At 35.8% G+C, this 16127-nt stretch overlaps 1 protein-coding gene across 1 annotated transcript; it reads left to right on the top strand.

Annotated features, from left to right (window-relative positions):
- The first annotated feature begins 2694 nt into the window (after window positions 1-2694).
- LOC119656887 (vesicle-fusing ATPase 1-like) lies at window positions 2695-14951 on the top strand. The gene is made up of 12 exons (XM_038063557.1): window positions 2695-3140; window positions 3200-3288; window positions 3370-3588; window positions 3650-3795; window positions 6714-6852; window positions 6943-7285; window positions 7346-7681; window positions 7749-7937; window positions 8007-8297; window positions 12031-12215; window positions 12272-12430; window positions 12509-14951. Exons 1-12 carry the CDS (start codon window positions 3132-3134, stop codon window positions 12645-12647), a joined length of 2244 nt encoding a protein of 747 aa, XP_037919485.1. The 5' UTR covers window positions 2695-3131; the 3' UTR covers window positions 12648-14951.
- Window positions 14952-16127: the final 1176 nt, after the last annotated feature.

The following is a 16127-nucleotide window of genomic DNA, read 5'->3' as shown; positions in this document are numbered from 1 at the left end:
GCACTTGGCAGTGTCTAGTACTTCTTCCTATAGAAGCCTCCCTTTTCAAATTTTCGGTCTCTGTGCGTAGCTGAATTAGGCCGTTAAATAGAAGCTAAATAAAATGATCGTCTTTTACCATGAAACGTCTTTTACCTTTTAAGATCACGGCTTCAAACCACGAGTATGCTAAACAATGGTAGAGGTAGGTAAGGGACGCTTTATACTTGTAATTGATTTTCTCCAGAAAGCTCACATATGTCTTGTTTGTTATTTTTTTATTAAATAAAGCCTTATTGAAACTGGTTTACTATGTTCACGTTTATATATGTTGGTGAGGATGTTGTAACTCCAATTCGCGCCACACATGTCACTATTTTACCTCCATACATGTAGAAGAGGGGAAGGGGTGTGACGTCCCAAATATAGACATAAAGTTAATTGCAATGAAAAGTCACGGTTCGAATTTCGATGATAACACAGTAATTTGTATCGTGACTGGATGTCGAATACCAGTTGACTCAGCTGTGAATGAGTCAGTCAAATCCATATAATTAGCGGCGGGCACAATGGCTCCTACAGTACCGTAGTCCTGTAGTGTGTCGTTACGAACTTGAATTAAGTTCTCTAACAGACTTCAAAGTCCAGATCGAATTGGAATATCGGGCTAACGATTATTATTACTACATTAGGAGTCCGTTCGCAAAAACTACCCTATTGAAAAATTCTTCACTTAAATTACTCTCTATCCCGATATCTGCTCAAATAAAGCAAATAATTGTATATATTTCTGAAATTTCATCCTAGGAGTACACAATTTTGTACTATTATAAAATTTGGAAAGTTTGAAGAATCATTATATATTATGGTCAGCATGGTTCCAGTAAATCAAAGGTGTTTCATTCGTGCAAATTTGCTGCAACCCAAGACATTGTATGTTGTACAATGTAAATATCATATAGCCAATCTATATCAATCTATTAGCTATGTGGGAATGAAATGTACGTGCAGTCAAATATTCTTACATAACAAATACACAATTCCATCATGCCCAAGGCGTGTAGCTTCCGATTTCCAACATGTTTTCGACTTAACTTTGATTTTGTTCTTATAGCCTTTTGTTTCTTTTCTTTATGCAGATGCTTACCTCTAAATTGTTCTCCATTTTTTTCTTCGTAATTCATTTAATTTATTATTTTCATCGAATATGTTTAATCCTTGTGTTACCCGGGTATCTGGGTACCCATCGATGTACAATTTGTTAAATTACTTTTGTTCTTGAAAAACATGACTGAATTCCTCTCGAATATTCACAATTCAACCAATTTTCGATCAAATTATGTATGAAGCATTTTTTTTTTATTTTTCTAAATGAAAAAATTCTAAAGTTGACAAAAAGTACACGTATATAACACCCGGAGCAACCCTACATAAAGTTCATGTTATTCATGTATAATACATAAATCATACATCATAAAGCAAATGTGTTTCCACACGAAAAATGTAAATAGATATTAATAGATAAATAAGTTATGAGATATTATTCTAATTTTCAATTGTTTATATATAGTGTATATATAAGTACAATGATTACAATTATGACCACATTTCACAATATCATCGTTATGAATAAAAATATCAATTTTTTTGTGTTTACGCACTAATAAAATAAATAATGAGATTATTACATTGTAATAAGTAGATTTATTCAACATAATTTTATTGACTGCATTAAAAATACTTAGTTATTTTTTCCATATATATATGTTTTAAAATGTTTCTCTGTTATTAAAGAATATAGAAAGCCTTCTCTTTGATTATCTATTCAACTCAAGGAACCTGGCTTTTAGAGGATCAAGAAGGTATATTGGGTTTTATGCCTGATATAGGATTACAAACATCACAAATTGCAATTTGATAATATAAAACAAAAGTCACACTAACTACAATATATATTCAGCTCAAATATCTTCATGAACCATAATTTAGTCAATGTCTGTCTAATACATGAACTTGTTTTGAGTTACAGTACAGTATTACTTATAAATCTGTGCCTGGGTACCCGGGTACCCGAGTGGTAAACAATGTAGATTCTTTTGGTTGGTAACACAAGGGTTAAAAGGATATACATTCATGATTTGAAAAATATTTTTTTATTATATATTTTAGTTATTTTTAATGGCGTTTATTTTTAACTGAAGTTGCTATTGTGTTTAATTGTTCGAATGTTGCAATATGTTCCATTTAGGTTTCGAATTTTCATTTTTTTTTTTATTTTTATTCCACAGAAAACATGATAGGTTTCGATGAATCTCTTGGGGAAAGTACTCTCCATGAACCAATATCGTATCATGCAATACTCAATTGGTAGCCAACTCAATTTTGACTTGATAGCATGAAACTAGATACAGCCATGTTCGAAATAGAGTTTTTTACTTATATCTCTCTTAGAAAGTTTCACTTTTGATTTTAGTTTACAGCATAATATTTGAGTTTCATCTGCAATAAAGTTCCTTCTGCTTTCTTGATCGATTGTCCAAAAATTGCAAAAGTATTAAGCCATCATCCTATCCATCACCATGAACATTAAATCATCCTATTGGATTTATATGCCTAAAAAATTTATGCAGCATTTTTTTTAACTTGGTTATATTTTACTCCTCATTTGCTGAAATATTTTTTTTTCAAATTCAATACAGATTTTATAACATGGAATCCTCAATATCACTCAATAACCGTCATTCTATGATATCGTCACTGTAACATCGCAATCCGAATTGACGTTCAACCACTCAACATAGATATTTTTCCCTTTCAATTTTACTCAGCTCCAAGAGAAAATCCAACGACCATTTCGATTTGACAAGTTGTCATAGTGAGTTGGTGTCGTGGGGAGTGCAGGCTACGTGAATAATTTCCATTTATTGTCGGGGGTTGTGATAAACGCCTTACAAAACGGATTAAATCGTTACACTTGCCTGCTACACATTCCAACAAAATCAATAAGGAGTAGTGGCAGAGCAGAGAAATGCAAAATCAACGTTGATTGCAAACAAGAATTTATCGATTTTTCGTCACTCCTCAAAGAGACAAAACTGTGAAAAAATAAAATCAATTATTGTGGGTAGCAAGTCAGAAACAAGCAGAATAAGATGTCATTCGTAAGTATAAGAAAGCTGATCTAGTAAAACAGAGTGTTAACTAATAGATTTGATTTCAGCGAATGAAAGCTGTTAAATGTCCTACCGACGAGCTCTCGTTGACGAATCGGGCTATAGTCAACACAAATGATTTTGCGGAAGAAGTCAAGTGAGTAATCTGCAAATTAGATCATCTTGAGATGCTGACACCACAGTTGCATTATGTGAATGATCGTTATTTCCTAATCAGGCACATTGAGCTGTCAACCGGGCCTGGCCAGCATTATGTATTCTCACTGGAGCGTACTCTGGAGATGCCCCGGAATTGCATTGGATTCTCCCTGGTTCAGCGCAAATGGGCGACACTATCAATTAATCAGGACATCGACGTTAAACCCTATCGATTCGATGCCAGCTCTGATGTCATCTTCAGAGTCAGTCTGGAGACTGATTTTCTTCAAAAGAAAACGTAAGAAGTGAATAAATGTTGAAATTGAGGATGTTGAAAATAACTGGATTGATTGTTATAGATCCTCATTGGAGCCGTATGATTCTGACCAGATGGCGAAGGAGTTTACACTCCAATTCTCTGGAATGGCCCTTACTGTCGGTCAGACACTGGTTTTCAGTTTCCAAGACAAGAAGTTGCTAGGGTTGGCAGTAAAGTCGCTCGAAGGTAAATTCATTAATGTTCTTGTGCTTATGTGACATAATTGGTAGCATTGCGTGCTGCTATTCGAAATAGGGTGGCACACACCACCAACATTGTGTTTACGTAACTACCTGATGGTAATCTATGGTAAATTACGAGAATTAAGAAATCGTAGTCACATACAGGCAGGTCTAATTACATCTGAATGAATGTGTTTTGTTTTATGTCTTACTTTCGCAGCTTATTGGTTCTTGTTTTTCTGATTCTACAAGAAGGGCTTGTTGCGGGAAACTCCTGCAGGACAGTTTCTTACTGGATTTCCCAAATATTTTAAATAATGAATGCCAAGTAGTATTAGCAATATTAATATAAAAATTAAATTCAACGCTTTTATTCAAAAAAAGAAATACTTAATCCAAATGCTTCTATTTGCTAAAGTCCTTTAAGTGGACGGGTTTCTCCGGTACCTGATATTTTCTCGCCTAAAATTTTATAAAGATGTCATCGATTATTATTTAGAAAATCATTTATATAAAGCAAATTATATATCTATCTCGAATCGAGGGTGTGATCAACCTAAAGATGGGAACGTAGACCGTAGTTCTGGAGTTTCTTTAGCTGTACGGCTACATCGAATACAAAGAACTCTCGTTCTTCTTTAAAAGGTAGAACTAGATCAGACTTATTGCGATTAATTTTGTGGTCAGCGGCAATGATGTTCTTACAACATCTTGACTCGATTATTATGAGACTGCATTATCGAACGTTGCGGAGGCTGAGGAGGTTGAAGCGTCAATTCTGCGTCCTAAATCTCATGCCCCAATTGTTTAAATAAAAATCAAGTTTCTCCCTAGAGCAAAGTGATATGCTCTGTCGCCTTCGAAGAGCGTTTCGTTACATAACCATGACATTTTCCGAAACTGTGTCGTTGTTTTCTCTACTATTCTTTGTTTGATGTAGTATAAACAGCGTCAATTAACATTTGCCTAGACAGTCTGACAGTTATCAACGTTCTGAAATTAGCATCGCGTAAATATTCTCTACGGTTTGTTGTTTAATGTGATCCCAGAACTATTGCATAAAACTCTCCGACACAAAAAAAAGGAAACAAATACTGCTTTTTTGAAAGCGTTGCTGACAAAAATGCTAATAACAATGTTCACTAATGAGAGCACAATAGAATGGCAGAAGAGTGAAGCAAAGTCGTTTTAAATAATTCGTAAAACGAAAAACAAAACATATAACGAATGAATAAGGTGTGGTCGCCTTTAATTTTACGGTAAACAACAATTTTTGGCAGACAAGTTCCTCAGACGTTGATATTATAATGAAGTTGTATTCTGGCATAGAGAATGTGGGTATATCATGTGATATTACAGAACTTCTGGCTGCGGACGAGGAAAACGGAGACGTGGTATTATATCATTTGTATATGTTCAGTTCACTCTCATAGATGCCAGATTCAGATTTTACGATCGACGCTACATCAGTAGTTCTCTAAATTTTTGGTAATATTTTCAAATGACTTTTAAATAGATAAATTTAAAAACTAATTTCCATGAAAAAAGGATTATTGAAGGGCGACCACTATTGATTAGTCTTTACTAAATAAAGAGCTCACCAAAAGAATATCAGGCTGATTTTCATGTGTCGAGATATGCTATGTATATGTATCTTCATTTAAGGGTAGTAACGTTAATTCTCACATTGATATGCTCCTCATAATTTAAACCTGACTCCAAAGAAACTGAATTCCGTCGGACGATGGTGATCCACTTCTTCCGAAAATCTCCTTTTGGAACAGCAAAAATGGTTTCTGTGGGGTTTTTAGCTACTTAGTAGCTTTGTACTGATGAAGGGGGTAAGTTGCTCCCGAAATATATATATACATAATAAAATAAAATTGTAGTTTGGAGTAAGCTACTGGTCTATCAACTTTAAATATTTCATCGGCCTCCTTAATATTTCACGCGGGAAATTAATATTGATAGTTTTATATTTTTGTGAGTAATTGCCAGTTGCCGGGCTACAGAAGTTTTTTGGCTCGAGTTATGACGTCACACAACATGGCGTGGTCATGTATGAAAAATGGTTGGTTAAATCGCTGAAGCGATTTATCGTCAAATCAAAAGGCTTTAGTCAGGCAGCAAATGCTAAGGAATTCAGTATCTCATAGTCCAATTCCGTAACACGAACCACGTTGCAAAAGAGAAGGGTAGCGGGCGGCCGACAAAATCAACTGAGGTCCAGGATCGCCTACTTGCCTGCGTTGTACAAAAAAAGCCATTTGAAATGGCGTAATATAAAATATAAAATAAAGCATATTTTCCCCAAGTTTGATCAAAATCATATCATTAGTAACAAAGTTACAGTAGCTCAAAGTTGCCTTTACCGTGTAAATTTACAACCCGAAGTACTAAATCTGACATGCTAAATGCATATACAAAACGGGCTACGTACAAATGGGATAGTTCTACACTCAAATATACTCACAGAAGAAGCAAACAAAACCTTTCATACCTGAAGCGCCACCTTCTGGTTTTCCGACTTGTTTTCCTTTGTTGATTCATTCTCAATTTGAAGATACTTTTTCATGAGAAGTTCATTAGTAATAATTTCTTAGATGTTGTCATATGAGATCTTTGTGACCTTAACCAAGTGTCTGATTGTTATTGCATATGTAACTAGTAAGAGGTCGTTTAGCACTACTTTTTGAGAACTATCCTATTTCTCAGATATACAAAATAATGCAACAAAAATTGAAAATACTCAATAATATGTTATTTTCACTACTAAACGGTTTTATACTATTACATATTTTCCGATTTTCATTTGATACTTGGCTACACTTCGTCAATATATTTGTAAACTTTGTAATCGTAAAACTGCATATAAAAAAATTGAAATGTCGCAGAATAATTAATTTCGACTTAAATTTACAGCTCTTGATCCAAATTCCATCAAGGATAATAAGGAGGGAACACCAAAGATGGTTCGATTTGGACGTATTCTCGGGAATACGGATGTGCAATTTGAAAAGGCCGAAAATTCATCTCTGAACTTAATTGGAAAAGCTAAAGGGTAATTAATGTCTTAGATATATTTTATAAATTGATGTATCCAATGGACGTAGAAACAATAGTGACATTTGAATTCTCTTTCATTTCCCAGAAAAATTGTTCGGCAGTCTATCATCAACCCTGATTGGGATTTCGGAAAGATGGGAATTGGTGGTCTGGATAAAGAATTCAACGCTATCTTCAGACGTGCGTTCGCATCAAGAGTTTTCCCTCCAGAACTTGTCGAACAATTGGGCATTAAGCACGTGAAAGGTATTTTACTCTACGGTCCCCCTGGTACTGGTAAAACGTTGATGGCACGGCAAATTGGTAAAATGTTAAATGCCCGTGAACCAAAAATTGTCAATGGTCCACAAATTTTGGACAAATATGTTGGTGAATCAGAGGCCAATATCAGACGATTGTTTGCCGAAGCTGAAGAGGAAGAAAAGAGGGTAATATTAAGAATAAAATAAATATACGATTTTATGGAACATGTCTTTTACCCAATTTAGCTCGGACCAAACAGTGGGCTCCACATTATAATCTTCGATGAAATCGACGCTATTTGCAAGGCTAGAGGTTCAGTAGCAGGTAATAGTGGTGTACATGATACAGTTGTAAATCAATTGCTGGCAAAAATCGATGGTGTTGAACAATTGAACAACATATTGGTTATCGGTATGACAAACAGACGTGATATGATTGATGAAGCTTTAATGCGACCGGGTCGATTGGAAGTACAAATGGAAATTGGTCTGCCAAATGAAGGGGGAAGACATCAGATTTTAAATATCCACACAAAACGTATGAGGGAGTTCAAAAAAATTGCACCCGATGTTGATACAAAAGTATACATATTAGATTGGGCTATATGTAAACAAACTCAATATTATTTTTTATGCTATTTTGTTATAGGAACTAGCAACATTGACGAAAAATTTCAGCGGTGCTGAATTGGAAGGTTTAGTTCGAGCTGCTCAATCAACGGCTATGAACCGTCTGATCAAAGCAGCATCAAAAGTCGAAGTGGATCCAGAGGCCATGGAAAAGTTACTTGTTTGCCGTGCTGATTTCTTGCATGCTTTGGAAAATGATGTTAAGCCAGTATGTCTTTTGTTTATAAACATTCCTCGAATATGATGCAATAATGGAAATTGTGTTATCTTTTCACAGGCATTCGGTACAGCACAAGAGGCTTTGGATAACTTCCTGTCACGTGGCATTATCAATTGGGGAACACCAGTTGCAAGCCTACTTGAAGATGGCATGTTATACACTCAGCAAGCACGTGCCACTGAAAGCTCTGGTTTGGTTTCGATCTTAATTGAAGGTCCACCAAATGCAGGAAAGACTGCTTTGGCTGCAAAACTTGCGAAGATGTCCGATTTCCCATTTGTGAAAGTTTGCTCTCCAGAAGATATGGTTGGATTCACAGAATCAGCTAAATGTCTTCACATCAGAAAGGTAAGAAGAGAGATTTCCCAATTTTGAACAAGGAAAAAGAGAAGAAAATTGATGCAATGAAAGTAAATTTTACTCAATTTTGACTCGTAATCCTACCACGCAAAAATATATTAACAAAGATAGAATCATAGATAGGGGATAATTAAAAGATGACTGACGATTTCGTGACAGGGCAAAGGCAACTCTTCAACAAGAATGGTCCGTGCATTGAAGTGTGGAAGTCGATTGCTCCTCAAAATCCACCATCAAGTAGATGGGGTCTCAGGACCAACTCGCATCCTCAAAGAAAAGAATAATTGTCTAGTTCATAATCGATTCTTTATGGACGCCGAATTCTTGCACAGTTTGCGATTTAATCAGAACATTTTCAAACGATGCCATCATTGAGATGAAGCGTCGTGTTTTTTAATCAAAAGAAGAGCTTTACCTGTCGGCGAGTTAAAACAATAATACAGAATAGTGTTAATCTGTAGGTTGTGTTGAGATAAGAGAAGTACCAAATTTTAAAAAAAATATACCGAAGGCGAATTTTGAACTACCACTACATCAAACAACAGAAAACCTAATACCCTTTGTCAAATATGGATCGCGATAAGAGTCCTCATCCCGGATGGAATCATGTTGACTTTTTCCAGATCCAGAGCCACGTAATTGCATCACCTCAAAGTAAACACAAAATATGTGTATTTTTCAATAGTTCCAAGCAAGCAACCTCTCAATTCATTCACTAAGTTTGCACATATGTATTGATTTGGCATATTTCAAAGTAATGTGGGCCGTTTGGCGAAGCGAATTCAGAATAATTTTTGCTACTGGCTCTAAGATAGATGGGGTTCCATACTCCTTGATTTATTGCATCCTAAGCGATAGTCATTTTTGAGCTGATAATTAAGTTGTTTTTTCACTCCTGCAAAAAAAAACACCTAAACGACCGGTTCAGTTCAAATTCGCATATTGTGATTACTAGAGATTTTCTCAGGAGCAGATCAAGTGCGTAATGCACACCTGTCCAATGCCACTGCAAGTAGTTTCTCGATTGGCATTGGACGTACCAATAAATTACCGGTCTGCTAAATTTAAGCAGATCGGATCAGAACAATTTATTGCTCTGTAGCAAGTAGGGGTTTTTACTGCAAGTAATACGAAAGTTAGGACTTCTTTTCTCGTCGCCATACTAAGCTATAACATGAGTCAAAACCTTACAAGCAAGATAAATTAAAGTCAAACATTACCTCTGGAAGTTTCTTATTTGGCAAAAAGTGTATTCTAAAAATATCCGGCCATTCATGATTGATTGGTGTAGGTATCAGAAAGCGAACAATAATAATAATGCCAACTTCCCACCAATTCTTATCGTCCGTTATTAGTAAAAGCATCAGTGCGCATCTCGAGTTTAACAATATTCTGTTCTAGGAGCAGAGGGCTGCCAAATTCAATTGCACTTTCGCAAAGGACAAAAAATTGATTCGGCTGCTGTATCAATTACAAAAAGTCATTTAACAGCGCCATCCGGACAGACAGGATGCCTAGGCGCTCCGCTGTCGCAGCGGAAGGTCGGAATTCAAATTTCACTGGCCACAAAGGGATTTACGTCGTGATCAATCGCATTTATATCGGATAGCAGTCGAGTCAACTGCGAATGAGTATCTGAGTCAAATCAGGGTAACCCTTGAGATCACATTGCCTCCTACAGCGTACAGTTGTCCTGTAGTGTGTAGTTGCGGTCTTAGATGAAGTGCGCTAATACGCTACAAAAATCAAGATCCATTTAGGTTGTCGCGCGGACGATTATTCTTAGTGCGCTCATTTGAAAGTAACGACACCGTAGAGCTTATCCATTCACCGAGAGCCATTTTTCCAGAGGATTTATTGAGTTTCTTTGGTTTATATTTATATATGCATGACGCTGAATACCCTTTCACGACTACTGAATGGCACTCGAGAGCATAGTTCTGCAGCTGATGCACTTAATGACATCAAGTTTTTTTATTGGAACTGATGGGAATCTTGGAAGTGTGTTGTACGCAGTTGATATGCGTGATATTCGATTTAGACAAGCGTTGAATTCAAGGACTGTCCGAATTCCTGCGACACTTAATGAAATCATATCCCTCGGGAAAGAATAAAATACGAGGATTGAACGTACTGACAAATGCATTTGAAATATGGCGAAATATAAAATACGGGCTACTAAGTTCAAATTCTGAATTCATGAATCATCAAATCCGGAAGTGGAGATGATATTTGACGACTCTGTTATCGCTTACTTTTACAGCAAAGAGCAAATGAGTCCCCTAACTTTGGCTGATTGCGAGGCAGATTGCGCGCTGAATCCACTTAAGGATCGATTTTTTAATCCTATGAGTGGAGTGAAATCGGTCCAGGATCTAACCGATGGGCGGACGTCGAAGTAAATGCTTTATGTAAGGTTATTGATCAAAACATTGTATACAAGCATGGGTTGATCACGGAAACATTTCCGGTTTACCAATATGAATCGCCTGCAGTACTTGATAGTCCTAATTATGACATGACTGGGGCGGGCTAGTTTTGACTGATTGCCATATGCCACAAAGCAAGCCGTTAGACGTCCTGTAAGGTAACAAGGCAAATCGCACTGCGTCGATTATTGTGTTTGCTATCTCTCATGATATCCGATAGCCACATTGAGCGAAAGCTTCTCGGAAAGGTGGTTGTACTTGTAAATATCCTGGGACACATGCACAGTATCGTTGAAACCATGTAGACATACATCATTCTATGCACGTGCTCGATTCTCAGTGGACTTTGTCAATAACTCTTTTTTAAGGTTTTGTGTAAAACAAATAAGTTTACTGTCTATTTGTCGTCTGTCGGTCACACCCATTCTCTCAGAAACGGTTCCTTTGATCGATACAAAATTTGGCGAAAATGTGGCAACTATAAATATCTTCGCATGCAGTGAGAAATGTTGTTCTAAGTTGACTTTAAGTGGTGGTCTCCATAAATGCGAAACGGGTGTGTACATTTTTTTCATCATTATTTGTTCATATGGGATAGCAAATGAAAGGTATGGGTTAATACTTTCCGAAGCCGATATTAGTTTTCACATTGGTCGCACAGAGGAGGAGTGCGAGGGACCGAAAGAGTTCAATTACTTCAAGGACACGTTCTCAGAAATTACCCAACCGAAAAATTTGCAAAAAAATTATAGTTGTTTATGTATGTCTAGACTTCAAAATACTCTCCATATCCGTATGAACTTAAATAAGCCACCTTTAAGTTTAACCTAGAATCACGAACTTTTGCGATAGTGTAGGCTATACCATAAAGTATAATACTACTACTACATGTTTGGCGGAAACCACATCATTATTAACAAAGTTGTCTCTTTTGTGCAAATTTATTGCAATCTAAGACTTTAAACGTCAGAATCGCACTAAAGTGAATAGTCTGACAAACTAACTGCATAAACATTACGAGCTAGGTACGAATGGGACAAATGCACCCTCGATCATTCTTAGATAAGAAATACACAAAACATTTCATACCTGAATTCCTTGACATTTTGTGCTAATACGAGTCGAGATTTTGATAACTCGGAAACAATCTAATTCATCCAAAGTTGAGTCGACTGATGTCCGACATCCAGCTTACGATACAAAGTGAAACTATTCTCTAACTAGTACGCTTTTTGAACACTTAATAATAATTACCTAATAAAAACAACATAATCATGTACCATTCTCTTTAGATTTTCGATGACGCTTATCGTTCTATGCTAAGTTGCATTGTTGTTGACAATATCGAGCGACTGTTAGATTACGGTCCAATTGGTCCACGATATTCTAACTTGACTTTGCAAGCATTATTGGTGCTATTGAAAAAACAACCACCAAGAGGACGAAAACTGCTGGTTTTATGCACAAGCAGCCGAAGGTAACAATAAAATTCATCGTAATAAAGTCGGTAACAAAACTGACGAATAATTGCAGGCAAGTGTTGGAAGACATGGAAATGCTTTCAGCATTTACAGCAATACTCCACGTACCGAATCTATCAAGTCCAGATCATGTACTGGCTGTCCTGGAGGATACTGATCTCTTCAACAAAGCCGAATTGCAGACAATTGCAAAGAAAATGCATGGCAAACGGTACAGAATTAAAAAATTATTTTGCTTATACATTTAGTTTTTGTAATTTTCGATTTTTTTTCTTTTCCTTACAAACAGCGTATTCATCGGCATCAAAAAGCTTCTCGGTCTTCTTGACATGGCCCGGCAAACTGAGCAACAGTATCGGGTAATCAAATTCCTGTCGAAACTGGAAGAGGAAGGAGGCTTAGATATGACGTCAACAGGACAACATTAACTGATAAAGGATTAGCTACTTAATATGTCCATTGTTACATTCAATGACATATTCTAATTATCACGGCCACAGTGTACGGCCGCGGGTGTGAAAGTTACGTCTACATACTACATAGTGTCATTTAAGTGTAACTTATTAGTTAGCGCTAGTTTTAGGTTCTATTCTGCAAAGTCAGATTGAATATAATTGATTTGCATAAAGTTGTTATATGCGGCTTTTGCGATCTTTGAGTATGAGAAGGCATTATAAGAGGGGACCTAAATCGTGGGCTTGCATTCTAATTTAGTAGGCAAACGAGCCACGATAAAGTCAGATATCTGAAACGATTTGCTTTTTGTTGTTAATGTCGAAGTTTGAAACTATATGACAAAATAAAAGAAATTCCAAACAATAAAAAGCAACGGTAATGACCGATTTTTTATGCTCAGGATCGGTAACCCTACTCATGTGTCTAGTATTCATTTGCTCCTACCTCTGACATATAATTCAAAGTGTTCTTGGAAGTTTAAAACATTCGTAACAAAGATGTGGGATTTGAAATAGAAAGATTAGTTAGCATTCAGTTCTGTGCTACTTTAATAAAGACATTTATTGTAAAAACATTTAATCGCAAGACAAAGAAAGAATTGGCTGCTAGGAGAATTGGTTATCGATAAGGTTAAAGATATTATTATGTCAATTGTTCCCGTTCGAAATGAAGGAATTCGCCAGACGTACAAGCAAAGAAAGAGTTATATATTTTGTTGACTTATTAACGAAAATGCAATATTTATTTTGTAACATACGAAGCTGTATATTATTGTTAATATGTTTATGTTAAGTTATTTATCTAGATATTGGGGAAAACGATAAAGTGAGTGTATATATTAGTGGTTTAGGTGCATTCCGTTCATAGTAAAGTTATCAAACGAATAGCAAAACGTAATTTCTTTAAATTAAAATAATACGTAGTTTGTGTGGATATTCAAAACGATTTAGAATTTATTTCGAATGTGAGAATTGGTAGATTCAAAACTACCATCCCGATATTAATTACTTCAATCTCAAAAAAGAATGTAAAACACTTTAACATTTATAGGAATTCGTATTTGGGAAGGCCCTTGTATCGTTACTTCAGGAAATAAACATTTGTTAGACTTTGTTGCACTTTTCTAAATGAATCAAATATACATTCAGTAGTTTTTCGTTAAAACTATTGAATTGAAATATGTGCTTCATAATTTCTAGGTAAAATTTACTTTGACTGAACTAACTTTTGCTTTTAGAAATGTTCAGTCAAAAGAGGAAAACTTTTACTGAAAATTTGAATGAAAATGTATACCAACAACGCTTCTATAAATGTAAAAAAAGGTCTTAAGACGAATGGAAAGTTTTCTGATTAAGCAAATTAATTTCAACAAATTCCAACCACTAGTGTTTTTACTACGATTCCAAACATGGCTTTGTCCCCTACCATACTTTGTATATTGAAGAATGTTTTTCTTCTGAAATATAGCCAAGTATTAGCGAAAGTAGATTAATTAGGTTTAGATACATTTAGAAAGGCCCTTGCTTAATGGATTGCAATAGAACGTACTTTCTAGGAACACTTTGTCTGAGAGACAATACCAGTCCTGTTATATTTCTAATTAAAATTTGGAGAAAAAAGTTAAATGAGCAAGAAGTAATTTTTTCAAAATATTTCGCAAACAGTTACATCATGGCTTCCAATAATTTGCATCGCAAACAAGTTGCAAATTTATATTCAAATATTAAATGCGTGTTATTAATTGTATATCTAAAATATTTTTCTCCTTCAAAACTATCTTTATTGTAGTTGATAGAATCATTTAATAGTGAAAAATCCTCAAGACGCTACCAAACGTTTATCAACTAATGAGAGCAAAATGTCCTCAAAAATAAAAATAAAAGAAATCTTTAAAAACAATTCAATTATTAGGATAGAATGTGCTTCACTTTGAGCAAAATTAAACATATAATTTAGGCCTATTATCAATTTGCAAAACGGGAAGAGTTGAATATTCGATTCGAATGGTTGATTGACTTGATTCGATTGTACTCTAGTATACAATCGATGTACGCATTCTTTGAGACCGCTTTATGTTATGAATTGGTTGTAAGATATAGTCAATAGCCAGTACACTGCTGTATTTCACTCTTCAACTTGTTACATGAATACATAAAGGAAAAAAAACATTGTTAAAATAAATGAAGCTTTCTGTTGTTAACGATACTAATCGTAAAAATAAATAAAAAATCAATTTGTTTGACCAGCTCAAGGTGTTTGGGAAACAACCCTAAAAAGTATCTTTTTATTGGTAAGATCCTAGCGTGAGTAATTTTTAATTTAAACGCTGAATCATCAGCGAATATGCGTTACAGTTTCACCAATCTTTTATTCGTTTACATTCTTCCTTGATCATAATAAGCAACTGAGGATGATGGGAAAGGAGCTGTACAACTCACTTTTTTCGGAAGTCAAATGGGTGGATAACGTCAGTCTGAATGGTTATAGGCCATCGCAGGGGCTAGTTGAGGAAAACTCAGGAAATTTGTGGTCTTGTACATTACTAACTGCAGTTGTGCAATTAGGTATAAAATGCGCATCCATCAAATGAGGAGAAGAGAAAATGTAAAATCCGGTATGGCGACTGGTTCGTACTACCATTTTGGGCAGCACGTCATCCAAACAGCTAATCGTGGGCATCTAGACGGCATGATGGTCAGGAGCATGGGTCCACCTGTTTCAGCTGCTTCACACCACTTCAACGGCGGGAGCAGATACCGCCGCTTGTTACACCGAAGATCCGTCGAGCGTTCCCCGCAATACGCGCACGTGACTGTACAGCGAGTTGCAGACCAGTATTCTTCTGCACCAGCATCTCCGCTGAAATTCAAGACGAATTGCAACGAACCTGAATAGAATTTTCACAAAAAAGTCCTTTATTTAGTCCGGCGTTCTCACAGTCTATGCACCTCCAGCAATCCTGAAAATTCCATCTCAAGTCAATGACGATATTGCATCTCGTTACTGCAATCAGTTGTGTATTGTGCTGCAGTTGCGGCTATCAGGTTGCACGGTTAGAGCATTCGCTTGCATATTATCGATTTGAATGACCGAAAATATTCACCATAGAATGCAATGGAGCTTTTCCAGGTCTCTCAAAGAACCTCAACAGACCTACAATGCAGGTTGGTAAGTGCAGAATTGATAATGGCTATTACAAGTTAAGAAAGGAACTAGGTGATGTTCCTTATACTGTCAATATTTTTATTTTCCTTCTGCATACAATTGTTTCGGAGACCACGTGCCTCCTTCATCAATGCTAGTACCTAATTCTCTAAATTGATGAAGGAGGCCACCTACTTCGTTTCTATATATATATAATATTATATTAACTGTAAAAAAACATGGACATTAATTTCAACTTAATGGCTATTAGTTTATCTGCAATGCCCCTCCTGCATAGAGCCCATGTT

Source organism: Hermetia illucens, chromosome 5 (assembly GCF_905115235.1).
Source record: "Hermetia illucens chromosome 5, iHerIll2.2.curated.20191125, whole genome shotgun sequence".
In the NCBI taxonomy this organism is placed as follows: Eukaryota; Metazoa; Arthropoda; class Insecta; order Diptera; family Stratiomyidae; genus Hermetia; species Hermetia illucens.
Note: the sequence above shows the minus strand (reverse complement) of the source record. Positions and strands in the feature narration are given on the sequence as shown.